This window comes from Trachurus japonicus, chromosome 12 (genome assembly GCF_045865225.1).
Source record: "Trachurus japonicus isolate A0001 chromosome 12, Traja_1.0".
Taxonomy (NCBI): domain Eukaryota; kingdom Metazoa; phylum Chordata; class Actinopteri; order Carangiformes; family Carangidae; genus Trachurus; species Trachurus japonicus.
This window is the reverse complement of record NC_140918.1, coordinates 23,767,092-23,780,530: the sequence shown is the minus strand read 5'-3', so window position 1 is coordinate 23,780,530 and position 13,439 is coordinate 23,767,092. Positions and strand designations below refer to the sequence as shown.

The window sequence follows — 13,439 nt, the reverse complement described above, 5'->3', positions numbered from 1 at the left end:
TCCTGTGAAAGAATGAAATCCAGAAAAAAGTGATATTTATAGGATCTTTATTTTAAGTCTTTGTATATTATCGATACAAGAACTGTATCAAAATAAAACCATATCAAACATTAGTAATGTGTACAAAAAAAGTCATTAGCTAAAAAAAAAAAGAAAAAGCATGCAGGTGTTCATTTTCAAGAGATGAAGTTTTTCACTCTTTACTGAGACCAGAGGTCGTGCTGTGGTTTGATTCAACCACCTCTCTTCTTGCAGTAAGCGTGTTTAAACTCAACTAAGAGCAGGTCTGAATGGTTGCCCCAGTAACAGGCTGACTGCAGCTGTAGCAGACTAACAGTCAATCAAACAAACAAACAAACGGGTGTTACAGTACCATAGTAAAATAATGTAACAGGCTTCATATTCCATAGCAAAGCTAGATGAGAAATATCAATAACTCTAATATACAGTATGTCTATCATAAAAAACTAGGGATCAGTTATGACAAACTGAACCAATCAACTACACAGAAAAACGACAATACTATGACAACACAAAGAAGAACAAACAAGGTAATTATTTCATTTCAATACTTTTTCTTGGCACTGTGAACATATATATCTATACAGTATCTCTCTCTATACTGGCATCCCTTCTTCACATTACATATTTAAAGCAGGAAAAAACACACAAACTAAATTACTATTTGGCTTGAGTATATAGAGCATTCATGATACAATATTTTGCAAACTGAAAAAAACAAAAAGTTTGCCCTTTGTAGTGCATAGAGATGTCATCTCAGACTGTAAAATAAGTGATGGTAGTAAGTTAAGGCTTTCTGGCTGAAAGATTTGCAAATAATTCACTAGGTGCTCCTCCTAAGTAAACTAAAGAAGCCAGACAAGGGTTGGACAAAGTAACAGCAAACAACTCCCAGCACTGAAACACTCAACTATGTACGAGAAATGTACAAGTCATCTTTGAGATAACATGAAGTGTTCATAACATGTTGTCCAACCTCTACATACAGTATATGTAGCATATATGAGTAGAAAGTACACTGTAAACATAGAATAGTGACATCCAGCCTGACGACCAGGAAGAATCTGAGTTTTAGCTTTTAATCTGGAACAGCAGTAACAGAGTGTGTGTGTGTGTGTGTGTGTGTGTGTGTGTGTGTGTGTGTGTGTGTGTGTGTGTGTGTGTGTCGCGTGTCCCTAGCCAACCTCTACTTGCTGCATCTTTCATTGTTTAGTCAGACTGGTCTTGTACAACAATCACTGTATTTACACTTCCACTGTAAACAGGAAGATGGGATCTTATCAGCATTTCCTCATATATACTGTACATCCTAGTGTGACGTTGAACTTTAACCTCAGCTTTAAATTTTGGAGCTTAACACTGAACCTCAGGGAGAACCTGTTAGAGGCGTATCTTAAAAACACAGGTATAAACATTTGGATATCATCATACTGGGTATAAAATGGTAATGGCACTATGATACTGGCAGTGGTTGAATGAGTGCTACATCAACAGAAGATGTTATTTATAATACAAGGATGTGTGTGTGTGTGTGTGTGTGGAGGCCTAAATTGGATGATGAGAAGATTTGGGCTTCCTACCTCCATGCTTAGTCTCTGAACCTTCTCCATTTGTAGTGTCAAACAAAGACAAACATAAAAGTGCAGGACAACAGCACAAGTAGACGGTGCACTATGGCTTTGGAGATCAGTGTGATCAATGACAGCAAATCTAATAACAAGCAAAGCACCCACTTTGGTTAGTTCTAGGCAGACACCACTCTGACTGGTGTAGATTTGACTGTGTGTTAGGCACCATTGGCTCTGACTGACCAATTTCATTTCTGCTGATCTGTTGAAGTTTTCTTACTGAGCTAAAAGATTATTTTTTGCAACATGGCACTTAGGAATACATTAAAAAAAGAAGGAAAAAAAAATGCATTTCAAGGTTTCCTTCTTGGATTTCTAGACACCGCCACGTGTATTGAGTTATTTCCTCTAACACAGGTGCAAACATACTGCCGCTGAATAAAATCTGTGATGAGTTTAAATGGAAGGACATTACATACAGGTCATTGCTGCATTATGACCCACAATCAAAACTTCCTAAAACATTGTCAGAGTCGTATAGTTTAAAAGAAATGTACTTAACGGACACAGGGCCTAATTTAGGTGTGTAAATGATGTGTGTAGAGCGAGCATGTGAACAGTGTGTGTGGAACTCATTATTTGGTGAAGCCCTGCAGCATCTCCAGTGGCAGCGGGAAGATGATGGTGGAGTTCTTCTCGGCGGCGATGGTGTTGAGGGTCTGAAGGTAACGCAGCTGCAGGGCTGACGGAGCCTCTGCGATCACCAGGGAGGCCTCCTTCAGCGCCCGCGAAGCCTTCATCTCTCCCTCCGCTGCGATCACCTGGAGAGGGAAACACCAAGACAGAGAGGTGAATGAACGGGACAGAGGCCTTCGATCTCACAGCTCACTGGAGGAAACGTCTACTGTCATCTTCCATCTGCTCCTTACAAGATAAACTAAATCTATACACTAAAACTATTTAGTTGGGTTAGACTAATATGTTGATTACCTGCTGTGCAGTGACTTTTCAGTGATTGCTATAATCAACAAGCTGAAGTTTCACGATCAACAAATCAGCATCAACATACAACATTAACTTTTGTTTTGGGTTAATTGTTCCTCCACAAACTCAACAATGCAACACAAAAAACTCAGTGTAGTCTGGGATTAGATGAAGCATTAGTCCTCATTAGGCATGGGCCATTAGATTCTGACAGTATGATAAAACATCACGGTTTTACAGTTTCACGGTGTTGCTGTATTGCGATTACAGCTCTAAAATGTGTTGTTTTGAAATGTCTGAGTTAAAAAAAAACTTTTCAACTGAACACAGTGTTTTATTGTTAAATAACATACAATATTTGGAGAATAAGTAAATGTTAATTAGTTAAATAATTAAATAATTGTATTCTTCTAAATCAAATCAAAGTAATGCAGTCCTTTAAGGGAGGAAATCTTTTGGAAACAGGTCCCAGAGTGGGTCAATCTCAAAACGCTGCCCCAGAGTTTTTGAATAGACACCCAAAATGAATCTTTTGTGAGACAATGTTGTCACAGTCCCATCTCTCTCTAACCTACTGTAACCTGAGCCACACCGCTAGATGTAACGTAACAACAACAACAACAACAACTGCCGACTACTGTCCGGTAACTCGGATACTGCACCTGAAACACACCTGTTAAATTGGCAACAATTAGTGTATTTGGACTGGCCAGTCAACATGCAGTCGATAATGTTTGGAGGTGAAATACAGATCTCAAGCTTTCCACATCTTCTTCTCTGTTGGTGGTGTGTTTGTGTGGCAGCAATACAGCGCCACATGTGATAGTCTACACTGCAGCTGCACACGACCTGAGGGATTTCTGACCTGCACCTTCTCTCTTTGACGAGACATAAAAAACAGCTCGTACTGCAGGAACGGTATGACAGAAAAGTTTGGTGGTTTTACACTCGTGACTTTTTCATGTGCACTGTGAGACGATCCCCTACTTTGAATAAAAAGAACCACTTGTACCTTGGCTCTGGCCTCGCGGGTGGCCTCTGCCTCCGCTGCCATTGCTCTCTGGAGCTGAAGGGGCAGCTTGACGTCTTTGATCTCCACCCGCTCCACCTTGATCCCCCAGTCATCTGTTGCGTCGTCCAGAGAGGCCTGAGGGGACAGAGAGGCAAGTGGTTAATGTTTACTCCAGAAGGGCCCTAATGAGATTATCTAACTGCCCATACAGTCTGCACTGACCCCAGTTGACCAATGAGCTCCACTTGCTCAGCTCCCATAGAAACGGACAATATGCATTTGTTCTGAACTGTCCAGCAAATAAAGCTGCGTGTTATGCGGTCACACATCACATTTAGATTACCTTCACCTTTAAAAATAAATGCTCATCAAATAGGTAATACACATAGAGGTCCATAAAGCAACACTTACAAATCTGTCACCAACACCAGTATCCACATTAAAACAATTACTGTCTTACTTAGTGTCAGATTGTGTATGTTATTTCAGGTTGAATACATGAAGTATTTTAACAGTGTTTCACATGATCATCACACACAGCCTGGTCTCTGTACTCAGTACAGGCTGAGGCTGTTGGAGAAAAAGAGCTTTGTTCTATCAAATCAAATCAGACAAAGCCTCCTACTGTGAAAACAAAAATGAAAGGTACAAGGCTATGCTCTGTTCTACTAGCTATTTGAACGTGTTTGTAAATTAATCTGTGTCTGTGTTCATGCTGTCAATAATTGTATCACCACTGAGCAGTGATTGTAGCTCTCCATGCAGCAGTGAATGAATCTATGTGGGTAAACAAATACCTGTGTTTCAGTACTTAAAATCAAGATGTATTTGTACAGTTGTCTGAGAACTAAACTAGAGAGTTATCACCTGTCAGTTGACATGTCCTAATCAAAAACATGCAAATGTCCAAGCGGCCTCTTAATTCAACTTGGCTCAAAGCCAGATGAAAGCCGATATGCACAGATTTGCACTTTTAAAGCCACCGCAGGAGGAGGATGAAACTGATTTTCTGTTGAAGTCAGTGGGAATGATGACGTGACACACTGACCTATAAACAGGGCTGGGTTTTAAAATCGATTTTCTGCTTTATATTGATCTTCATTTGAAATTGATTCATAAAATCCTAATCGATCTTTTAAAGGTTGAGTGTGTAAAATAGGGAGGGGGAACCGTGATATCTAGCGTTCAGATTCCAGATTGCTGCGCTCACTCACTCGCACTCACCCCTCCCGTCGCCTCCGAGGACAAAAAAACTTGTTTACCACGACTGGGACGACTAGGAGTATTTTAGGAGCATGGAGTGATGGGGTGAAGATCTAAACCATTTTACGAAATGTCTGCTGTTTCCTCCTCCTTCTTCTTTCCTTCCGCCTTCTTCGTTGAACGTGAAACTCACGAAACATGCTCCCTGGCTGGCTGGATTTTCTGTTCGTACAAACATGGTGCTGCAAGATGGCGACACTCTCTAAAGCAAGACCCTTGCTATACTGTATATAAAAGAATAATTACAAGGCTACGAAAACGAATCGAGTTTTATTTTTCTTGGCCAGGTCTCTCTTGCAAAAGATCTTGGATCTCAATGGGACAAACCTGGTTAAATAAAGGTTATAATAATAATAATTTTATAGCGATTATACACTTGTACAAATATATTCATGGGTAGTATATTCAGATTTTCCCAATAAACCATGCCAATTATTACACACTGGACCTTTAATGTATGCCACTGCACTGTTTACTTCTGGATGGGTCATGTTGAATAAATGTGCATTAATGTAACTGCTTCTCAGTCAATTTAAGGTAAACATGATAATAATAGACCAGGTTAGATAATTCCATCTTTGTACAATTTGCAACATTAGTTTTGTGAAAATCTCTTTCATAACCAAACAAATTCGTATTAAACTGAAATATCTCTAAATTAATCAATATTGAATCGAATCGGGACCTTGTGAATCGGAATCAAAACAATTCAGTAAATTAGTAGCGATACCCAGCTCTACCTATAAACTAAAATAAATTCTATATTTAATCTCTCACTGCAGCATGACATAAGGGGCTTTCATTGTCTGTAACTACAGTTCACCTGTTTAACTCTGACACTGACACTAACTTCAGGTGACAGACGTATTAAGCAGCTGGGAAACCTGACTCGTAGCAAGGTGGCACTGTAATCCTCCATCCTGTCAGAGGAACACTGTTACTGGAGTCTCATATTGTTGCCTCCAACCACACACAAGTGTTGGACTTTTAGTCTCTCAATTATTCATGGAGTGTTTTGGGCATAACACACGCAATAAACCAATCAGAGCCCTGTCTACCATTCTCTTTAAAAGTCAGCTGTGCTTGCACCTTTGGGTATTTGCTATTATTATTATAATGGTGCAACATTTCACGCAGAATTTAACTCTATTTGTGGTGAGTTGATAACATGTTATGACCGACCAGTGCACCCAGTCCTGATACATGCACACCTAGCAGCTCTGTGCACCCCGAGGGGAGGGTGGAGGGTGTAGCTGCTGCACACAGCAACAGCAAATCACACCATTACACATCATTTATGTTGTATTATGAGAAGCTTAACTTTCCATTCATGCTGAGACTATGGTGGGACAAGATTAGACAAGCTGCTGAGTTGGTTCTTTACCAGGTAATAAGAACAGTTGAAATTCAGTCAGAGTGGAATAAGACACTAATCTGTTCACCAACCACCAAAGGTCAACTTTATCAGTGTTTAGAGTTTTGTTTTGTGTTTAAATTATTGATACTTTCCTGTCAATTTGTCAAGATAAGCTAAAGTAAAAGAAGTATTGAAGCTACACCTTCAATACTTCATATATTACTTTGATTCATAAATTACTTTAAGTGGAATTAAAATCCATATCAATAATTTAATTGTTTTTCAATCATTTTAAACTCAAAAATATTAACTGGGGAAAAAAACCTAAGGGAACAAAGATGAGTCTGAACATGGACAACAGGTGTAATACAGACAGACATGAGAGCAGATGGCTGTATAGATATAGAAAGATGCTAACAAGTCTCATATAGCATGTAGCATGATCCGACTGTGTAGCTGCCGCTGTTGGTTACCTGCATGCTGTGTGCGATTTCCTCGCGGTCAGACAGGATCTCGGCCAGGTTCTTGGTGCCCAGGACGTTCCTCAGGGTGGTCTGGGCCAACAGGCGGGTGGCAGCATCGGCATTGGTGATGTTAGCCACAGCCAGAGTGGCATTCTGGACCCGGTAGTAAACCACACCATCCACGCTCACTGTCACAGAGTCCTTGGTCAGAACCTGAGAGCGGGAGAGTGATAATATACTAAGAATGAAGTGATTACAGGAAGAAATTGATGCATTTTGAGGAAACATCTGATATCTACCACTCAGGGCGCATTACTGGCGACCTCTGTAAAGAATCTGCACGATCATCTTGCTACGCTTTGAATTCCAAGGGAATTTGACGATGGGGTGTGCAAGTGGTACCAACCTCTTGTGGTGGGATATCGAAGGTGATGGTGCGCATGTCCACATTAATGAAGCTGTCGGTGCATGGCAAGATGAAGAACAACCCTGCAGAATCACAAGAAAAGCAAGAAGTTTTAATGACTGAAGTCATTGTCAACACGATAGGAAAGCTGACCAAAAGATTTTCCATGAAAGTGTGCAATAATCACAATCACAACAGAGATCGATGTGATGAATGAGAAGAAACTGTTTTTATTTACATTCACATTGGGGTTTTTAAGGGGCAGAGCCTGAGCCGCATGAACCAGAAATAAAATAATGCTCAACATCTCTGTGTGGAGATGAGCTGGAAGGAAACTAGTGAAGCTGACAACAACCACACTTGTATCAAGTGTCATCAGAACAAGATTTAAACACAGATAAAAGCTACATTAGTTTCCTCTATTCAAACGCAGCATGCTAATGTTAAAGAGGAACTAAGCAGGATTTCTCCCGTGGCTATGCTACATTTTTAAATTTTTAAATAGCTCCGGAGTAATTGTGATAGTTAACTACATGACTTGTGACTTGTTACGAGTGAGAACGGAGGCTCTCTGCCTTCCACCTGGAGCTCATGGCTGAACCAACCTCGTAACATCACTGTAGTACTGGTGTCCTAGCTCTTGTATCTGTGCACCGCCACACAAATGTGCTTCATAACTGGACCTCACAGATACACACGTCGTAACATCGTATGTGTTATATAACGTTATCCTCCACTCCATCCAAGTATCGATTTTTCGCCAGCTTCGTTAAAAACAAATGCACATGGCCAGGTGGAGGGTTAGCAAACAGCGGAAAAGCGACCAGACTTGCATAGTTCCCCTTGGAGCAAATAGTGACCACTACTGAACAAGCTAAGGAAGGAGATGGCTGATAGTAAGTAGCTGTCTGTGTCAGTGTTTTCATGCCAGGAAGTTATTTTGTTTACTGACATAGAGATAGTAATGAGTTCACATACTGTAGTGTAAACATTATTGTTGCTGCTCTAGAAACACTTCTTTATTTCTAATCCTGTGGAAATGTTCATTCTTGGTGGAAATAATAAGAACCTAGTATCAATAACGAGCTAGATAAGGAGTCTGATACTGAAAAATTATGACAAAAATAAAATTTTCCTCCACTGTCTCACTGCTGCAAACTCAAACTAAGAGTTCACCTGCTTTCACACTCAGCATGTGAACATTTGACTCCTCAGTTGGAGCCTGGATGGAGGGCTGGTGGTGTCAACTGGGTGGTGACTGTGAGGTTAGCTTGCACGATGGTAGAGGAAGACGTAGGAGCTGTATATATGCACACTTTGATATTGTGATCACAGTTGCAATGAATCAACAAATATCGAACTCCACATCACAGGTTTCCCTCATTGTTTGCAGGCTTGGTGTGAACACACCAGGATGAATGAAATTCTGACAGGAGGCCAAGTCGAGCTCTCTTTGTAAGACTGCAGCTGTGCTGACAGCGAGGCAAAGCTGCTCATATCTGCAGCTTTCAACGGGGCCTGTCTCACGTCACAATAATTAAATTAGTGCAATAAACATTACTAGGCATGTGCCTGAGCGGAATAGACATGTGCTAGGTGTGCAATCATTTTGCAAACATTAATACCCCCGTCAATTTGAGAGTTGTGAGCTGTGTTTCCTCCGAAGACTTAGTGCATTTAAATGGCGGGATCACTGCCATCTGTTCAGAAGGGGAAATGCAAGATAAAGGCAGTCTGTTTGTGCCATTTCCGCCATGACATTCCCGGCATCCTCAACCATTTCAGTTTACACCAGGCAAATGATGAGGTCAAAGTTACTCTTGTGTCATGTGACCCAGAGGGAAATTCCACTGATATGCATCCTAAAAAAAGATTTGTTTGTTGTCAAAAATGCTCCAACACACCCTTCGGCTCTTGTTATAAACTGTCCTCAAGAGCCTGTTTCAACCACAATATATGGGAATAATGTTCTTAGTTGCTACTGTGTAACATCTGTTTTAAGTGGAGTGGGAGCTTAATTACGAGGGTGAGGGTGAGGGGCATTATGGGAAAAACCAGATGCTGAATCCTCGGCTCCTCCGGCACCTAAGGAATGTGAGTTTTACTGGAAGAGAGCTATTATTACCGCGTGCTGTCAAACAGGCCTGGTGGCTCTCTGAGGAGTCACATTTCAGCATTTTGAGAGGACACTGCCTGGTTTTTAGATCCATTAAAAACAACAAATCAAAGCTAAAAGAGACAGTGAATTATGATATGTATGCAAATTACTCCTTGTGGGAGTCTGTGTATTTTTATTTAAACAAATGTGCTGCCTTTCAAAACAAATAAACCAAAAAAAACCATATCATTGAGAATAGGATGATAAAGGTAATCAGAACTCTGACAGATATCGGTTTCCACATATTCCCCATACACACATTAAGAAGAAGCTGCACAATATTAGGATGTAAATACCCTTAATTTAGAACTGACAGTCTTAAACCTCACAGCTATTGTTTCATCTAAAACCCTATATACTAGAACACAGAGTCAAAACAACAAAACACTAGTGGCTATTCAAATGCTTGTGGTCTACGTCTGTGTTGTCATAGCAGCCCACGTCACTAAGTCCACTGAGAAGGAGGAGCCATCAATCAGGAACCCAATTCATTACCGACCAAGGACCAGCAAGATCATCTGAAGAGCTGGTCATGTGACCTCTCCCTTCTCTCCAACACAAGCACCAAGCCGTCGTCTTCCCAATGTCAGAGCAGCGCTTGGTTTCTTTCAGCTCTGTTGTATGTCAGCGTAAACTCAAACTGACGCTCAGGGCACGAGCACAATAATATGATAAACAAACCAGAGGCGCACACTCTCTCCACAAATGGCATGGCATGCACCTACATCATACTAGATAATACAGTATATAGGCTAACCAATATCTTTTATCATTGTCTTTGTGGTTTCCGCTGCTTGCGAGCAGTGTGGAGACATCTGTCAATCTTCCTCCACATGCAGACATTAGAAAAAAACAGAGTTTGGTAACACTTTATAATAAGTACACACTATTTAGCATTAATAAATACTAAATTCTTCATTTATAATATATGAATACTCACTAGAATGTAGGCTAGTTTATAAACACAGTCAAAAAAAAATTACTCGTCACTGATAAGCACTAACTGTATTTAAACTACATACTAATGAGTATTCATGTTTTATAAATTATGAATTCAGAATTTAATGCTTAACTAACGCTTAATAGTGTGTATTTATTATAAAGTGTTACCCACAGTTTTTACAAAGTAAAAAACCTGAAGCCCTCTGGTTTGTAAGTTTCACAAGAGGATAAAACCAAAAGTCTAAAAAAGTGTTTCTGAAACAACTGGTCCCAAAGATATCTTAGTTATATAAAGTTCTTTCAATAGGAAACAGATGACAGAGAGTAATCAAGCCGAGACCTGCTATTAAGCAATTTACAATAAGTTCTAGGCTCTCACCCAAACCTTTGTTTGTTTAGGTTAATCTTGCCTTAAATGGAAACTGGAATGAATGTTTGGATAATGATACGTGGGAACATAGACCATCTTTTGGTTCCAGAAAACAAATTTTGTCCAATCAGTGAAAAGTGTGTAATGCATATGCAGGAAAGATGGAAACCGAGAAACTGAAGGCGATGGATGCGAAGCAATTGCTCCTTCTCGAACATTTTTTTGAGAAATTGATGGCGTTGGTAGGATAAAAAATATGTATGATGTTGTGCAAAACAAGAAAAAAAGATGGTTTCTGACCTGGTCCTTTGGCTCCTCCTCGCACAATACGCCCTAGGCGAAAGATAATGGCTCGCTCATACTCCTTCACGATCTGTACACACAGAAGAAATACAAATGACTTGCACAAGAGCAATATCTTTTTCCTACTCATTTAGCCAGCTGACTGAGAGCTTTTTAATTATGTGAATACAAAAACCTCCAAAGGCTGCTGTATAAATACATGTAACACTGTGGACGAGTCTGCAGCACAAGTTCTCAAATTTCTGAAACCCTGAACAGACTTGGTCACCCATTCTATGTGCTAGCCTATACTCTACGATAACAGTCAGCTTCACTCAAACAGTGGGAATTAGATATTGAACTTTACAAATGACTGACCTTTATGCACATCCATATGGATATGGGCAGAGTAACCAGCATGAGAAGGACGGAGAAAAGGACCAACACGCAGCCACAGAAGCCAATGTCAACATCGTCATTTTCCAAAGCTAAGGGAGGAGAAAAAGAAGATAAATACATGTGCTGCAATACATTCACCTGGATCAAATCATCAGTGTCAATCTGTATCTTAAACATTTACAAACAGTAAGTCAAAAAAGCAAGTTCATTTAAAAACAGAACTGATATCTTGTTAAACTAAATTTCTGATCCAGACACAGCTTTCACCCAACTCTGAAGACAGACACATTTCTAGATGTATATGGTTAGTCACGTTTAATACACTGGCATGTTCAGCTGATCAGTGGTTACTTTGTCAGTGACATGCAACCAAACACAGCTGAGGAGGTCCATACCTTCATCATACCTGCTTGGACCTAGAGACAGAGGCAAAATGCCATTGAATGACTGGGATCAATGTTACAGTTAGGCATTCAGTGAGAAGTCAGTAACTTAAATATTGGAGAACTCGGAATCAACTACATTTTTACCCGGTCTTGTCTTGGTCAAGCTGGACTCTGGATTTTTTCTCAAGACCACAGCTGCAGTCCAAAATAATTTTTTCTTTTTATGTGAGGAATAATGTAACTATCCAGCCATCTGATCATTATGAATACTAGTAACGTTACTGAAGAGAGTAATGGTCTTGAAAATGGTCTCACCCCACCCTGGTCTTGGTTCTGGTTTTGACTCGGTCTAGGGTTAGGTGGTCTTGACTAACTTACAAACAATGATTACATATAAATAAATACAATAATTGGGAGCTTTAACTCAGTGTGCGGATATCCCCTCCCTTTTTGTTTTTACTAGTCTGTGTTTAGGCGCCAGTCTCCGACCGTCACAACTCAACCATCATCTATTTCCCGAGGTAACGTTAACCGCTAAGTTAACGTTAAGTTACTTCACCAGTCTGTCGATACAAAACAATCAATACTGATCAACATGGCGGTTCACCAACTGATCCACCCTGTGTCGCAGGGTACTTAGGGTGGTTGATACACACTATGGCACAATTAAAAGTGTTTAAATCGCACTGATACAATAGCAGTCGACACTAGGTCGTAATAACTTGTGTATATTAGCCTAACTGACTGAGGAGGCGTTGCTTTAGGTCGGCCACATGGATGTATTAACGTGATATTATCCATGGTCAGTCAGCGCTGCTAGCTCACAGCCGTTAGCTACTAAATAAAATGCCAACCTGTGTGGGTACTGTACGTCTGACAGAGAAACACGCCGTGTGATGTAAACAAATAAACTCTTACCTGTCTGACGCTCCCGTCTCTGCGTGTCTTTCATTGCAACGCGTTCGTCCTGCATGATAAACACCAAACTAATGAATGTGACCGATATGTGAGGAGGACAGTGTAGGGCCCGTTGCCCTGCGAGACGCTGCTGCTGGTGGACTGCTGGTCTGTTTCACCCGGAGTGAGGACTGGAAGGCGCTGCTGTGACGCAGAAGGTTGTTTTCCCGGAACACAGAAGTGGGCGCGGCCCATAAATACCGTAGTAATTTAAAAGGTCCGTTATTGCTGCAGCCAGGTTAAAACCTCTTTTTAAATACAGTGTTAAAATCATTGGAGCTACATTTCTCTCCATGCTCCACCTCACAACCAAATAACCTATAGCCTACTATACCTAGTGCTAAAAGTGCATGTTAGGCTACAATTTTAAATTGCAGTAGCCTATTCAATGACACTGGAAAGTTATCTTAAAATATAAATGTAAATGGATTTTAAAAAATGCATATGACTGTGGGACATGGTTGAAAGCTTGTATCAAAAGGACTTTCTCTGCTAAAATCCTAATCTCTTCACTACCGTATTCTGTAGGCCTATTCTACTCCCCACAGGATAGCAGAACTTCAAATAGGATATTTAATGGGAAATGTAAAAGAAGAAGCCACATGATAACTGACATTTTCTCCCATTTATTGGCTTGTGTTGTGGTCAGGATGATTTGAATCAGCACCAAACTGCAACTGACTAATCACACTGCAGATGAGCTTGAAAATATATTGTGGCCTTCACGCTCTGGGGCCACTCAGAGGTCTCGGAGGTCCACTTTTTAAAGGCCTCTCCAGATACCTTTTGGTGCAGTGGGAGTGAAACCCTCCTCTCTGTGGCAGCTGGCAGCTAAATTAGCCAGCACTTTAAACTAGCTCATCTCAGCTG

At 40.5% G+C, this 13,439-nt stretch overlaps 1 protein-coding gene across 2 annotated transcripts; it reads right to left on the bottom strand.

Moving 5' to 3' along the window:
* Positions 1-30: 30 nt before the first annotated feature.
* stom (stomatin) lies at positions 31-12,735 on the bottom strand. Of its 2 annotated transcripts, XM_085793885.1 has the most exons (8): positions 12,531-12,601; positions 11,622-11,642; positions 11,206-11,315; positions 10,846-10,918; positions 7,076-7,158; positions 6,679-6,882; positions 3,586-3,720; positions 31-2,410 (listed from the first exon to the last, which is right to left on the bottom strand). In XM_085793885.1, the coding sequence occupies exons 1-8, from the start codon at positions 12,583-12,585 to the stop codon at positions 2,225-2,227; spliced, it is 867 nt and encodes a 288-aa protein (XP_085650011.1). In that variant the 5' UTR covers positions 12,586-12,601; the 3' UTR covers positions 31-2,224. The 2 variants fall into 2 exon arrangements, with proteins under 2 accessions (XP_085650011.1, XP_085650012.1); XM_085793886.1 differs by lacking the exon at positions 11,622-11,642 and having other exon boundaries at positions 12,531-12,735.
* Between the last annotated feature and the right edge of the window lie 704 nt (positions 12,736-13,439).

Coding starts and splice junctions, on each gene's coding strand:
- stom (XM_085793885.1), bottom strand. CDS start 12,585: ATGCAGGACGAACGCGTTGCAATGAAAGACACGCAGAGACGGGAGCGT. Junction 11,643..12,530: donor GAGACGGGAGCGTCAGACAG/GTAAGAGTTTAT, acceptor CTCTGTCTCTAG/GTCCAAGCAGGTATGATGAA. Junction 11,316..11,621: donor TCCAAGCAGGTATGATGAAG/GTATGGACCTCC, acceptor CTCCTCCCTTAG/CTTTGGAAAATGACGATGTT.